General features: G+C 33.7%; 1 protein-coding gene across 2 annotated transcripts in view; it reads left to right on the top strand.

Moving 5' to 3' along the window:
• LOC148954267 (limbic system-associated membrane protein-like) overlaps positions 1 to 12788 on the top strand; it is a 423287-nt gene that overhangs the window by 257157 nt on the left and 153342 nt on the right. For both annotated transcript variants that reach the window (XM_089086138.1, XM_089086139.1), the window contains exon 2: positions 7143 to 7315. In XM_089086138.1, coding sequence (XP_088942264.1) covers positions 7143 to 7315 — 173 coding nt within the window. The remainder of the gene's footprint in view (positions 1 to 7142; positions 7316 to 12788) is intronic.

Raw genomic sequence — 12788 nt, 5'->3', positions numbered from 1 at the left:
TGCCAAATGTTGCAGTAGAAATTACAAGGGGTTGCAGACTAACCCTAAAATGGGATGAGATGTTTGCACGATATGTAATATCATTAAGCAAATTCAAGTCGGAAGAACAGTTATGCATTGCAGCAAAAGTAAATATAATGCATATACGAAGATTATAAGACGGATTAAATACATTAGCAAAATATATTGCAGACAACCATCTGAATCAATCTACAAAAAATGAGTATGTTGGTTACTACTAAGATCTATTGTTAGTCTATAATCGGTTGTGAAAGTTTCAGGATTAAAAATGACTGGATTTGAGAAACAAAAAGTTATACGGAATCTAGTAAAATTGGGAAAGTAATGGATTCTGGAATTCTAGTTCAAAAAAATTCTCAAGGAATGCTTAACGATATAATAAGAAATGAGTCTCCGTCTTTGGACTATTGTATGAAACTTTTATGTCGCGGCCCAGATGCTTTTAATCAATTTATTGATACATTAATTGGCACAACACAAGAGGATTTTGTGATTTTGCTTTTAACCACTACCTAGACGGTCATTTTTGCAAGGCAACAACAAATAAATCAAAAAATCCTGTGGAAATAAGTTTTGCGACCTCACCCCTCCTTCTAGAAGACAATCATTTTCCCCAGTCAGTTTCTTTTCAAAAGTGAGACAGTCAACATCGAAAAAAATTTAAAGATGCCCATTATCTTTGTATGCATTGAGCAGCTGGTCATCCTGTGAAAATTGTACATTTTTTATGACTATAGTGAAAAGTGTAGATTATGCAATCCACGTAAATCGCGCAGCGGATACGCAATAAAATTAAGGATAGTAATTTCTGTCTTGAAGAGATTTATGACTCTCATACTAGAGGCTTCCTATGCTCCAATTGTCACTATGATAAATGTGATCAATTGGGAAATACTTACCCTGGCATGATTGCAAAAAAAAACAGAACGAGATTTTAATTTATTTTTAAGAGATTGTTATCGTCATGGTCTTAAATTGTTTTGGGAAGAAGACCTGGTCTACTCTTCAATTGCTGGAATAATAAGAGAGTCTAATTTTTACGACATCACTGTGAAGATGCAGAAAACTATGATTATAAACCTACTGACTTTTATTTAGCTGTTGCAGAAAGAAATTCTTCATATGAGAATCTTGGGTGTGACATTGCTTCAAATAATTAAGTTGAAATACGCGAATATTATAATATGTAGCAGAATAGGATTACTAACTTTAAGAAGAGATATAACAAAAAGAAGTTACAATATACTATAGAAAATGTTACCCTGACTTTGTATGCCAAGATGAATACAAGTTGAAATCCTGACGATCTGCTGCCACTTATCGTTTCCGATGATTACCTATACATGCAAGAAGAAATTGAAGGACACAGTATTTTGCACATACAAATTTTATTAATAAACAAATTTACAAACATTTAAAGCATTTCACTTCATGGGCACCTAAATTCATATTATACAGGTATGAATGAGTATTCTGAACTAGAAAGTCGTTCAATAGAAAATTGTCATCATAAATACTAAAAAATTTACTGTAAGTATACTCACGACATCGGAAAGCAAAATATAATAGTACATGAAAACCATAGATTTTGGTTGATAAATCTTGTACTTGCTTCCGATTTTGAATAATATATTTTCCACTTTGCTCAAGAAAGTTTTTAATTTGAAATATGTAGAACGTATACGGTAGGCCAAGAAAATAAAGAAATTAAATATTCTTCGATGTTTGAAAGATGCATAGCCAATGCCCTTTACAGTTGATGGGCTACTATTAACAGTGATTAGCGTATTGTTAAGACTTTTAATATGATCGAGGAAATCAGAGGGTATGTAATAAGATTTGTATTTGGACATATAAGGATGCAAACTAAATACATTGATTATTTGATTTGTGCTCATGGTGCCAAGTCTTATAGAACACTGCCATTTGGTGTAATTTCCCAATGGGTTTCAAATTGAGTTATATTAATGAAATGCTCTCCTCCAATGGTCCGTATAGGGTACACTCTAAACGTACTGTACCCGATCGAACAATAGTCATATCTTGACTACTGGACAAATCCAAACAATAATACCACGAGTGTTCGCAAACATTACTTTGGTTATACCATTTTTAAAGGATTGGGACTCTTGATATAGGGATTGCATTGTCAATTCATATAACGTCATGTAGGATTTATCAAAGGATAAATTGTAGAGTGGAATTCCATTTACTTTACATAGAAGAGATAAGAGTCCAAACATTTCAAATTAATGTGTGAGAACTTGTCCATGATCCAACGGCCCTAGCGCTTTTTTTGAAAGCCAAAGCAAGTTTTGAAGGAATTTCACAATTGATAAATGATGAATCAGTGTAAGTAAGTGTACCCCTAGTAATATGCCGTTGATTCATGATTGTATGAGGAACGAGCAGTTTGATATTATTTCCACTAGCTCCTTATATTTCAATTGCTAAAGCAACTGAACTCATAACTTGCTGTTTTCTTACATGAAGTATTGCCAAGGTGAGAGAGACTGTTACATCGGATACAGTGCCTGGTATTTTTAACAAAATAAAATTGGACGGAGCAAGTTGTAGCTTTATATCAATCTTTACATTGGAAGGCAACTATTAAGATGTAATAAAAACCTTGAGATTTATTTTCCCAACCAAGTGTAAATCTTTAGTTGTCGCATCTCTAAGTATTTTCCTGGTATCTGTGTCCGTTTTATATTCATATCCTACAGCCATACCTCTCGTATCTGGAATAAATTTGAAAATGTACGCTTTCAGAGAGCGGTTTTTGCGGATAAAATTGTTCATAGTAACTATGATTTACACTCACATTAACATTTCCTGTGTTGAAAATATTTAGAGATGAGCTGACTGAAAGATGAGATTCTTTATGCGTTAGATATGCGTTTTCTAGGAAAAAAAAATACTTTTTCGATCTAACAATTTTTAATATCTTTCTATTTTTTGACAAGAGCGATGTTTTACGTATCCGGGCTGAGTTGAGACTGATGAGTGATAAGGTGTTTCTCTTCCTTTTTACACCTTTTCTGCTTTGTCGAGATTTCAATCGCTCGCCGAGAGAACACGCACTGGATATGAGAGTTTGTGAAATACTATCTTTAAAATCCTCCCCAGAGCCACAATCATGTAGTTTAGAGGACACAAAGTCCGTGGAAACCGGTGCAATATTTTTTTTAGCCGGGATTAATGCAGAGTCCAACAACTTAGCAAACCAATTGCCGAGACCACCTGTAATAGTTCATTCCATGACCCAATTATTGTGCTTCAAGAGTAGCAACATAGCAATCAATAACAGGACAAAGAAAAGTGTTTTTCTATTAGCCATCTTCCTGAATAGGTCTAAAATTACATGTAATCACAGCCAAACCTTTGTTATTGCTAGAGGATCGTCCTATTCACTTTTTAATGTTAACTGATAGAGCTCCAAATATCAAGTGCTGACTTGAATGTATTGAAGGTGCTTTATATTGTAGTTGTGAATCTTTTCGTAACTGGTTTTCCGTTCAAGAATACGTAGAAGGGGTACATTGGTATGACTAACTCTAGATGTTTTAACATAGGAGGTATTAAGAAACATACCATTATCTGATGAGAAGCCGGGTGCATAGTGTGCATAGATAACATGATCCTTCACAATAAAATTTTTTGCCTTTATAATACTACCCTGAAAACCGAAAACCTCACGTAAATCCTCATTGAGAAAAATTCTTTCATTCTCAAATGGGTAGGTAATGTAAATTCTCCTCTGTTCTGTTGAATAGTTAAATATGAAGCCACTCTTTTTTTACTTACAATTTTTCTGTTGATAACTCGACACAGCTCATGCATATTGATGTATTCTTCATAGGGTATAATAGCAAAGGGGTAATCATCAGATTGAAAATTTGTTACCAAACCCTCGTCAGAAAAGTCAAAGGGTCTTAATTTAATCTCATATTGGCAATCCCTTCTCAGGATATCGTAAGTATTTTTAAGAATACAATCAACAAGAGAAACTTCATACTTCCCCTCAAATTTGATGGCTTGGAAGAGTTGTGTCCAAAAATTACTTGTTTTATTCAAATCATCGTAGAGGGGGGTAGAGACATCAGACATGAATGTCACATAAAAATAATTAGACATTGTGAACGTCTTCAAAGGCAATCCAAGAATTCTTCACAGGGTATAATAGCAAAGGGGTAATCATCAGAGTCAAAATTTGTTACCAAACCCTCGTCAGAGAAGTCAAAGGGTCTTAATTTAATCTCATATTGGCAATCCCTTCTTAGGATATTATAAGTATTTTTAAGAATACAATCAACAAGAGAAACTTCATACTTCCCCTCAAATTTGATGGCTTGGAAGAGTTGTGTCCAAAAATCTCTTGTTTTATTCAAATCCTCATAGAGCGGGGTAGAGACATCAGACATGAATGTCAAATAAAAATCATTAGACATTGTGAACGTCTTCAACGGCAATCCAAGAATCAAAATCAGAGTTATATCCTAGCCAATGAAAAAGCAACTGTATCTTACCCTTGTGAGTTCGACGGAAGAGACGGAAGATCTAAATCAGAGCAGACTAATTGTATCCTGGTTATCACAGTACATTATCTGCAATGTAGGAGAAAGAAGGGGAGGCAGAGAGACATCAAATTTTGAGTTAATAGAGAGTCGTGATTTTTTTTTATTTGTTTAACCTAAAAGTTTTCTCACTATAAGCTGTTGCAAGAGTTCTATTCACTATTCATCTATAGAATCTATAGATGAATATATCGAATCTATTCACACTTAGAAAGTGAGCTAAACCAAAATATATTACGTGTGGCCAGGCTATCAAGAGAGTGTACCTGCATAATTTTGGGAACGACTGAGGATATCGGATTTGAATTTTCAGGGAGGTTATATTTTGGAGGAGATGGTATTTAGACCATGATCAGTAACGTGAGGGAAGGGGCAAAGACGGTTTAAGCTTTTTCTGTCTCAAACCTACAGAATGTTTGGCACTTTTAGTTCCTGTGGGACTTGAATCTATTTACTATTGAAACCAAAGGCACTGTGTTTTCCTGCATTAAGAACATGGGGTACGTTCAATATCTCAGGAACTATTTTAGAGGTCGACTTGGAAACTCAAGGAGCTACAGGAAACCTCAAGTTTTTGCTTGGGGAGTGGCAAAGATAAATATAAAAAAAACTATGCGTATTCAGACTAATAAAGAGGATCTATACACTATTTTGGGAACTTCTCGGGGACTCAATCCAAACTTTTGGGTAGTGCAGGAAAAGGCTGGGGTCAAAAGGATACATAATTTCGTGTTGAGGGGGGAGAGACGAGAAGCTGAAACTGTTGTCTGAAATTCATATAATTATTTTTGAACAGTTTATGGTAACAAACCGCAAGTAAGGAGTGAGTCAGCCCAATAGTAACCGTAACTCTAAAAAACGGATTTTATTAACAACTAATAAATGAAAAGAATCAGCTTTTTATACTGATTCTACATATAAGGACGTCGATTTAAGATCTCAAAGAGTATTGTTTTGCAAGGAAGGGGGTTAAGGAATCTAAAAATATTATATTTGGAAAAACAAATGAGGGTGCAAAAGAAATTTTATCTCCTGTTGGTTAGTCTGATAAAGGAATGCAACTTATTCTGAAACCCTAAAGCTCATATCCGTAAGTTATTTGGCCAAAAGAAGCCTTTTACCCAGAATAAACTTAAAAATAAGTGTTTTGCAGAAAATGGGCCTATGGATTATATCCTTATCACCTAAGACTTGTAATAATATTTTTCAGCCAAGTCACTTGTCTGTAAATATTTTGATCGTTCCAGACAAAAACATTTGTGATACATGGAAATTGGGCCTTGTATTTTGTCTACTTAATTAGCTTAAAAATTATTTTTAAAAGTTTCTTGGCCACGTAGACCCTTTACAGAAATCAAATTTGAAATTAAATTTTCCTGGAGTATCCCATAAAATTATGCTACAGTAGTCACAGTAGGCTAAATGCCTAAAATCTTTTTGGCAAGAGGTGTTTTGTTTACAGTAAAAGTTGCAAATAGAGTCTTTAAAATTTGAAAATTCGCTATCAATATCAAAATCTATAGGTCTAGTATCAAGAGTGCTGTTGAATTCCCTGCATAAGAAACTCGGCCGATAAAAGTCAACCCAGTGGCATTAAACCTACATGAATTCCAATTCAAGTAAACTCTTACCCGGCTAATTTGTTATTGGTGTATAGTGAGGCTGTAACTTTAATTCTTATTGAGCGAGCTTGGAAGTTCTAGAAAATAAAGCTGTTAGTAAAGTCAGGAAGTATATTCCGGGTGTGCTTGATACCTGTGCATGCTTCGCGTTCATAAAGGTTCTTATTGTCAGCCAGATAAGAGATCATTCAGAAACAGTATTGCACAGGTGTATCAGTGTTTTGATGGTTTAAACCCGATATTTAGGAATTTTTACCAAACTAATAGTGACCTGCAAAATTATGGAACTAGGCATAGTGATACTATAATTATTGGTTTATATCATGGTAACCGGTCTTCATTATCAGGAAAACACAAGGGTCCATCTATAAGGAATCCATCACCGTTGAATATTAGGGTGAAATAACACACACCTCGGACAAAAAAAGAAATAAAAGCTTACTTTTTGAATGATATTTGTTGAACGGCGGGGTAGGTAGGATGAGTAGGAAAGGAAGGGTGGTCCCGAAAAGTATGTTGAAGCAGAGGAGGGAGGTGGAGGGTAAGGGGAGTTAAGTGAAGGAAATTGGATTTGTTATTATTATTTTTCCTTATTTATTTGTATCTATCTTTTATTAATTTGTGGTTCAGTTATTCTTAACTAATTTTTCACTTTTATAAAAGAATAGCCTATAGGCTATAGGCTATTTTTAACTTAATTTATGGTTGTTTTCATTAGTTAATTCATAGGTAAGTAGTTACGTAGGCTTACGTGCAACTACAATCCCTCATAGGTTTTATTCCAGCGCAAAGATCTTCTTTTTTATTTATGTGTTAATATAAAAATTAAAAGTCAAATTTGAAAATATTAGGTATAATCGTTTACTTCGGCGATATTAGAAGATACAGCGCATTCTCTTTTTGAAATTATGAATGATTATAGGTCTAGCAGCTCTCCCTCCGCTAGTTGGAATTTTCGAGTTACGTGACATAGAGAGTGATGAACGGAAACTGCAGACGAAATTTATAAACGCACCAACTAATATAACTATTACCGCTTATCCAGGAGGCTCTGCCCTTTTACCTTGCTCTGTACAAGATCTTGGCCACAAGACGGTACGTCTTTATTTTCTTTATTTATGTTATTTCTAGTCACAAAGGAGGTGATTTCCAAAAACATAAATTTTATTGTTAATCATTCTGAGCCGAGGTGATCTGATAAAATCTCACCTCTAAACAAAACTAGATAGTATTAAAGTACCAGGCACATCAAAATTAAAATTTGTTTGCCCCCTGGACCCAGATTAGGTCTATTCATACCTACAAGGCTGTATTCAGGGGAGGAACTAGGGGGTTGATCCCCCCTTGAAATGTCGGTCAAGCCCATAATAAGGAAATAAAAATGCTAAGAAGTAAATTTTGAATGTTTTTTGGGGGTTTTATGCCCCCCCCAAAAAAAAAACTTCCTACCCCGAATAAAAATCCTTGATACGGCTCTGCATACCTAACAACCATGATTTTCTAATATCTTTCTATTGATCGTTTCAAAGTTATGAAAATTTAGGACATTACCATGTTTTTATCAGTGTTGTAATGCTTAAACGTAGAAAAAACGAGCTGAACCAATTTAACAACACTTTTCGTACGTAGAAATTCCATTATTAGCAATCCAATCATTTTAAAAGACAATCACACCTTCAAAGGAAAGGAATCTCTTTAAACTCTTTGGTGCCAAGTAATTTTAACTTTTTTTTTTACCAATTTTTCACCTATTTTTCTTTTTTAAGTTTGGCATCATCTACAAACAAAAACCGTATAATTGCACATGGAAGTCTTCTTCGTAAAAATTGAATTCTCGACCTCTGCTAATTTTTAAAGAGATAGATGGTTGTGTAAGTTTATATTTAACCAGCTCAAACATTCCAGATTTCATGTCACTGTCCTTGGTACTTCAAACCGATTTTCCTGGGCAATAAACCAATTTTCCCATTATATAAAAGTACAAGCAGCAACCGTTATGAATGACTTAGTCTAGTTGCAACAGTGGCTGCAGCCCAGAAAAGAATGAACTATGTTTTTTACCAATAGTAAACGAGCTTTGAAAAAAAAACTCGCGTTCAAAGAAGACAAGAAAAATATTTCAGTTGACGCTTGTTTGGGAATCAAAACTTTTATAACTGAAAAGTAATTCAAAACTCTAAACAGAGTCAGAAAATCCTTAAAAATTGCTTCAACTCGAAATAAAAAGTACATCACTGAAAGTTGCCTTCGTCGAAAACCATTAACCGGAGATCCATGTTCCCCGATCGTGAAAACATAGAAAATTACATTTTTGTCTTTGCAGCAGCAGTGTCTCTTTTTTCGCGCGGGAGGTCAGGATACAGAACAAATGACCAAAGAAAGACACATAGAGAAATTTACGAAAGCTAATAGAGTTTTCAAATATCAAAATAGCATAAGATAAAAATTTCATAAAAATCATTAAAATAGTAACGTAAAAAATAGTATATTCTGCGAAAGTCTAATTTTCGTAACTTCAGCATTCCACATTACTCTTCGTTAGCATCGTCCAAATAGCGTGAGCTACAGAGTTTACATCACCATATTTTGAAGTCTGGAAACTCTCTAATGTTTATTTTGGTGCACGTATTGCTTGTTGTTGGTAATACAAACAACATAAAAGCTGATACAAGCAGGTGCTGAAGTTGGCGTCAAAATAGCATGGTCTACAGAATTTACATCACTATATTTTGAAGTTTGGAAACTGTGTAATGCTAACTTTGTTGCACTTACTGCTTGATGGCGCTGAAAAACTATGCTTCGGAACCATTTAGTATAAAAAAAAAGTTCCCACTGTCGGGTACCATGTTCCAAACAGAAACGGTTAGGAGACTGTTTAGTGTCTACGAAAAAAAATACTACTAAAGAGAATTGATGAAATAGATACAAACTCTATTAGATATATCCACAATCCAATCGAGGATAGATGAATCAGATGACTCAGCATCAGAGGAGTCAGATGACTCGAGGTGAGCAATCAGTGCCACATAGGATTAAGACTTTGCACCTTCTTAAAGTTGTAATAAACAAATAGAGGTTAATGTGAAATTTAATGTTGAATATCACATAATTTTTTTTCATTGAATCTGATACAAATATGGCATTAACATTGCCTCTTTTTGGGGCAGTAAGATTTTACACTTTTATCTAAATTTTCTTCTTTTTTTCTATCACTCCTTTGCTTTGGTTGTATATTATATTAGGCAAGACTTATTTTTTTAATTTATGGGGAAGTAAAATCTTGAAAAAAAAAAAAATTATTAAGAGTATCCAGATTTTTGGGAACATTTTTATATTACTAAAAAAATTTAACTATATTTAGTCTTGACTGACAGAAATTCATTTGAGAGTAAAGTTTAAACTATAAATTTTTCTCCAAGTGTTTGAATTTTCAACATACTTGTAATTCATCATTTTAACACTTCTTTTCTTGATCTCTTCCGGAAATACCAATCGTTTTCTACCTCACACGGCATCTGAAATTCAGATGCAACGTGGAAATTTGTTTAAGTGTAAGCTCCCCAGTATAATATATCTTCTTTTTGATGGTTTCTTTTTTGTTTGGCTTATAGAATTACTCAGTTTCGCATCTGAAAGGCTCATATTATTTTCTTGTAGAAACATTACACAGATGCTTTTATTGTCAGCTAGTTTAACACTCTTGTCATGTTTCATCACCGCAATAAGAACAGTCATAACGTTCACAATATATAACTAATGCGAAATAATTAGCTTCATATGATCAAGCAGTTTGTAGTAATAAACTGTAAGTAAGGTGCGAACCGGCTCAGTAGTAACCGAAACTCAACAAAACGAAATTTTGATACCAATAGATACATCAAAAGAATCAAGTTCTTATTCAGATTTCATAAATATAAGTTTCATCAAGTTTAGTATTACCTATCAAAAGTTACGCGCCTGAGAAAATTTGGCTGATCTTCGAAAAAAGAGGAGAAGACCCCTTAAAAGTTCTAGAAAATTAATGAAATGCACACCATCATATTCAGTGTTTCAGAGAACCCTACTGTAGAGGTTTCAAGCTCCTATCTACAAAAATGTGGAATTTTCCATTTTTTGCCAGAAGAAAGATCACGGAAGCGTATTTATTTGTTTTTTTTTCCAGGGGTAATCGTATTGACCCAGTGATCCTAGAATATCATAGGAGGGCTAGTTGGAACGGAAATTAAAAGTTCTAGTGCCCTTTTTAAGTGACCAAAAAAGATGGAGGGCAACTAGACCCCCTCCCACAATAATTTTTTCTCAAAGTCACCCAATTAAAATTTTGAGATAGCCATTTTGTTCAGCATAGTCGAAAATCTAATAAATATGTCTTTTAGGACGACTCAATCCCCCACTGTTCCCAGGGGAAGGGCTGCAAGTTATGAACTTTGCCCATTTCTTACATATTGTATTGGATATTGGGACGTATAGAGACATCTTCAGGAAGGATTTTTTTCTGGTGGGGGGCTGGAGGAGGGGGTTACTTGGAAGAATCTTTCAGTGGAGGATGTTTCTTTGGGGTAAGGGACATTTCTATGAAGGGGGCGCCGGATTTCCAAGCATTATTTAAAAAATGACCAGAAATTAAATTTAAAAAAAACAAGTTTTTTCAACTGAAAGTAAGAAGCAACATTACAAGTTAAAACGAACAGAAATTGTTACGTATATGAGGGGGTTATCCCCCAATTCAATACCTCGCTCTTTGACGCTACAGTTTTTTGAGTGCTTTCAAAAGAGCTATCTATTCTAATTAAACGGCCTTTGTGATTCAGGGGTTTGTGAATTAAAATATTTTTAACTTTTAACGTAAAGACCGTGGTATTGACTAAGGGGAGAACCCCCTCACATACATAATAACATATATGTAATAAGAAAAAACAATAAAAAAAAACAAGCGATACGGCTCAATAGTAATCGAAACTTTTAAAAACGGAATTTTGATGTCAATAAATGTATCAAAAGAATGAGCTTATAATGCTGATTCTAAATATATAAATTTTATTAAGTTTAGTATTACTCATCAAAGGCTACGAGCCTGAGAAAATTTACCTGATTTTTTAAGGAGAGGGAAAAATCCCCTACAAGTGAAAGAATTTTAATGAAAATCACACCGTCAGATTCAGCGTATCAGAAAACCCTATTACATAGGTTTCAAGCTCATATCTGCAAAAATCTGAAACTTTGTATTTTTTGCCAGTAGAAAAATATACGAATATAGAAGTTCGTTACGTAAGTTAATTTGTGAATTACGTCAGAACCAAATTTAGAGACAGCCATTTAGCAAAATAAAACTAAAATTTCCATGCAAATTTTGTTTACTTATTCAATGACGGTGAGCCAAAATAAAAGCTGCATTAACTAAAAAACGATCAGAAATTAAATAAAAAAAAACAAGCTTTTTAAACTGAAAGTAAGGAGCGACATTAAAACTTAAAACGAACAGAAATTATTCCGTACATAAAAAGGGGCTGTCTCCTCCTCAACGCCTCGCTCTTTACGCTAAAGTTTGACTCTGTCTCACAACTTTATTTTTTTAAACAATAAAAACTTTATATATATATATATATATATATATATATATATATATATATATATATATATATATATATATATATATATATATATATATATATATATATATATATATATATATATATATATATATATATATATATATATATACATACATATATATATATATATATATATATATATATATATATATATATATATATATATATATATATATATATATATATATAAAAAAATATATATATATATATAAAAAAAATATATATATAAAATATATATATATATATATATATATATATATATCGTATGGAAGAAGTTGTCAGTAGAAGGGCCTTATTGACTCCCACGATAACACCACCCCTTCGAATCCCGATCCGGACACTTTTTTTAAAACTCCCACGCGAACACCAAATATGGGCATAGCCCCCCTAGGCAGAACACGTGGTTAATGGGGTCAATGACCTAAATTTCCAAGGTCGATGTTGTTGTTGTTGTTGTAAGTGCACGCTCTCAGCGAATGTCAAGGTCGATTTATTTGTTGTTGTTGTTGTTGTAAGTGCACGCTCTCAGCGAATGTTATGAGTTTCCAGAAATAGAAAACAGCATTTGTTGTTGTTTTGGACATGTACATGCTCTCAGCGAATGTTATGATCCAGAAATAGTATTTGTTGTTGTTATTCAAGCCAAATGTTATGAGTTTCCAAGGTACCTAACCTAACCTGACATGACACATGACACATGACACATGACACGTGACACATGACACATGACACGTGGCACATGACACATGACACATGACACGCGGTAAGTGGCACATGGCACATGCCACTTGAAACGTTACACATGACAAATGACAAATGATACAAAACATGACACATGACACGTGACGAATGACACATGACACATGACAAATGACACAAGAATGATGTAATCAACTAGGACAAATGGATTTTCTGAGAAATTGATTACATAATCGGTAGAACCATATCAGGAGGTC

This window comes from Artemia sp. Qi Xiang Cuo, chromosome 3 (genome assembly GCF_049724085.1).
Source record: "Artemia sp. Qi Xiang Cuo chromosome 3, ASM4972408v1, whole genome shotgun sequence".
NCBI lineage: Eukaryota > Metazoa > Arthropoda > Branchiopoda > Anostraca > Artemiidae > Artemia > Artemia sp. Qi Xiang Cuo.
This window is presented reverse-complemented; position numbering and strand designations above follow the sequence as displayed.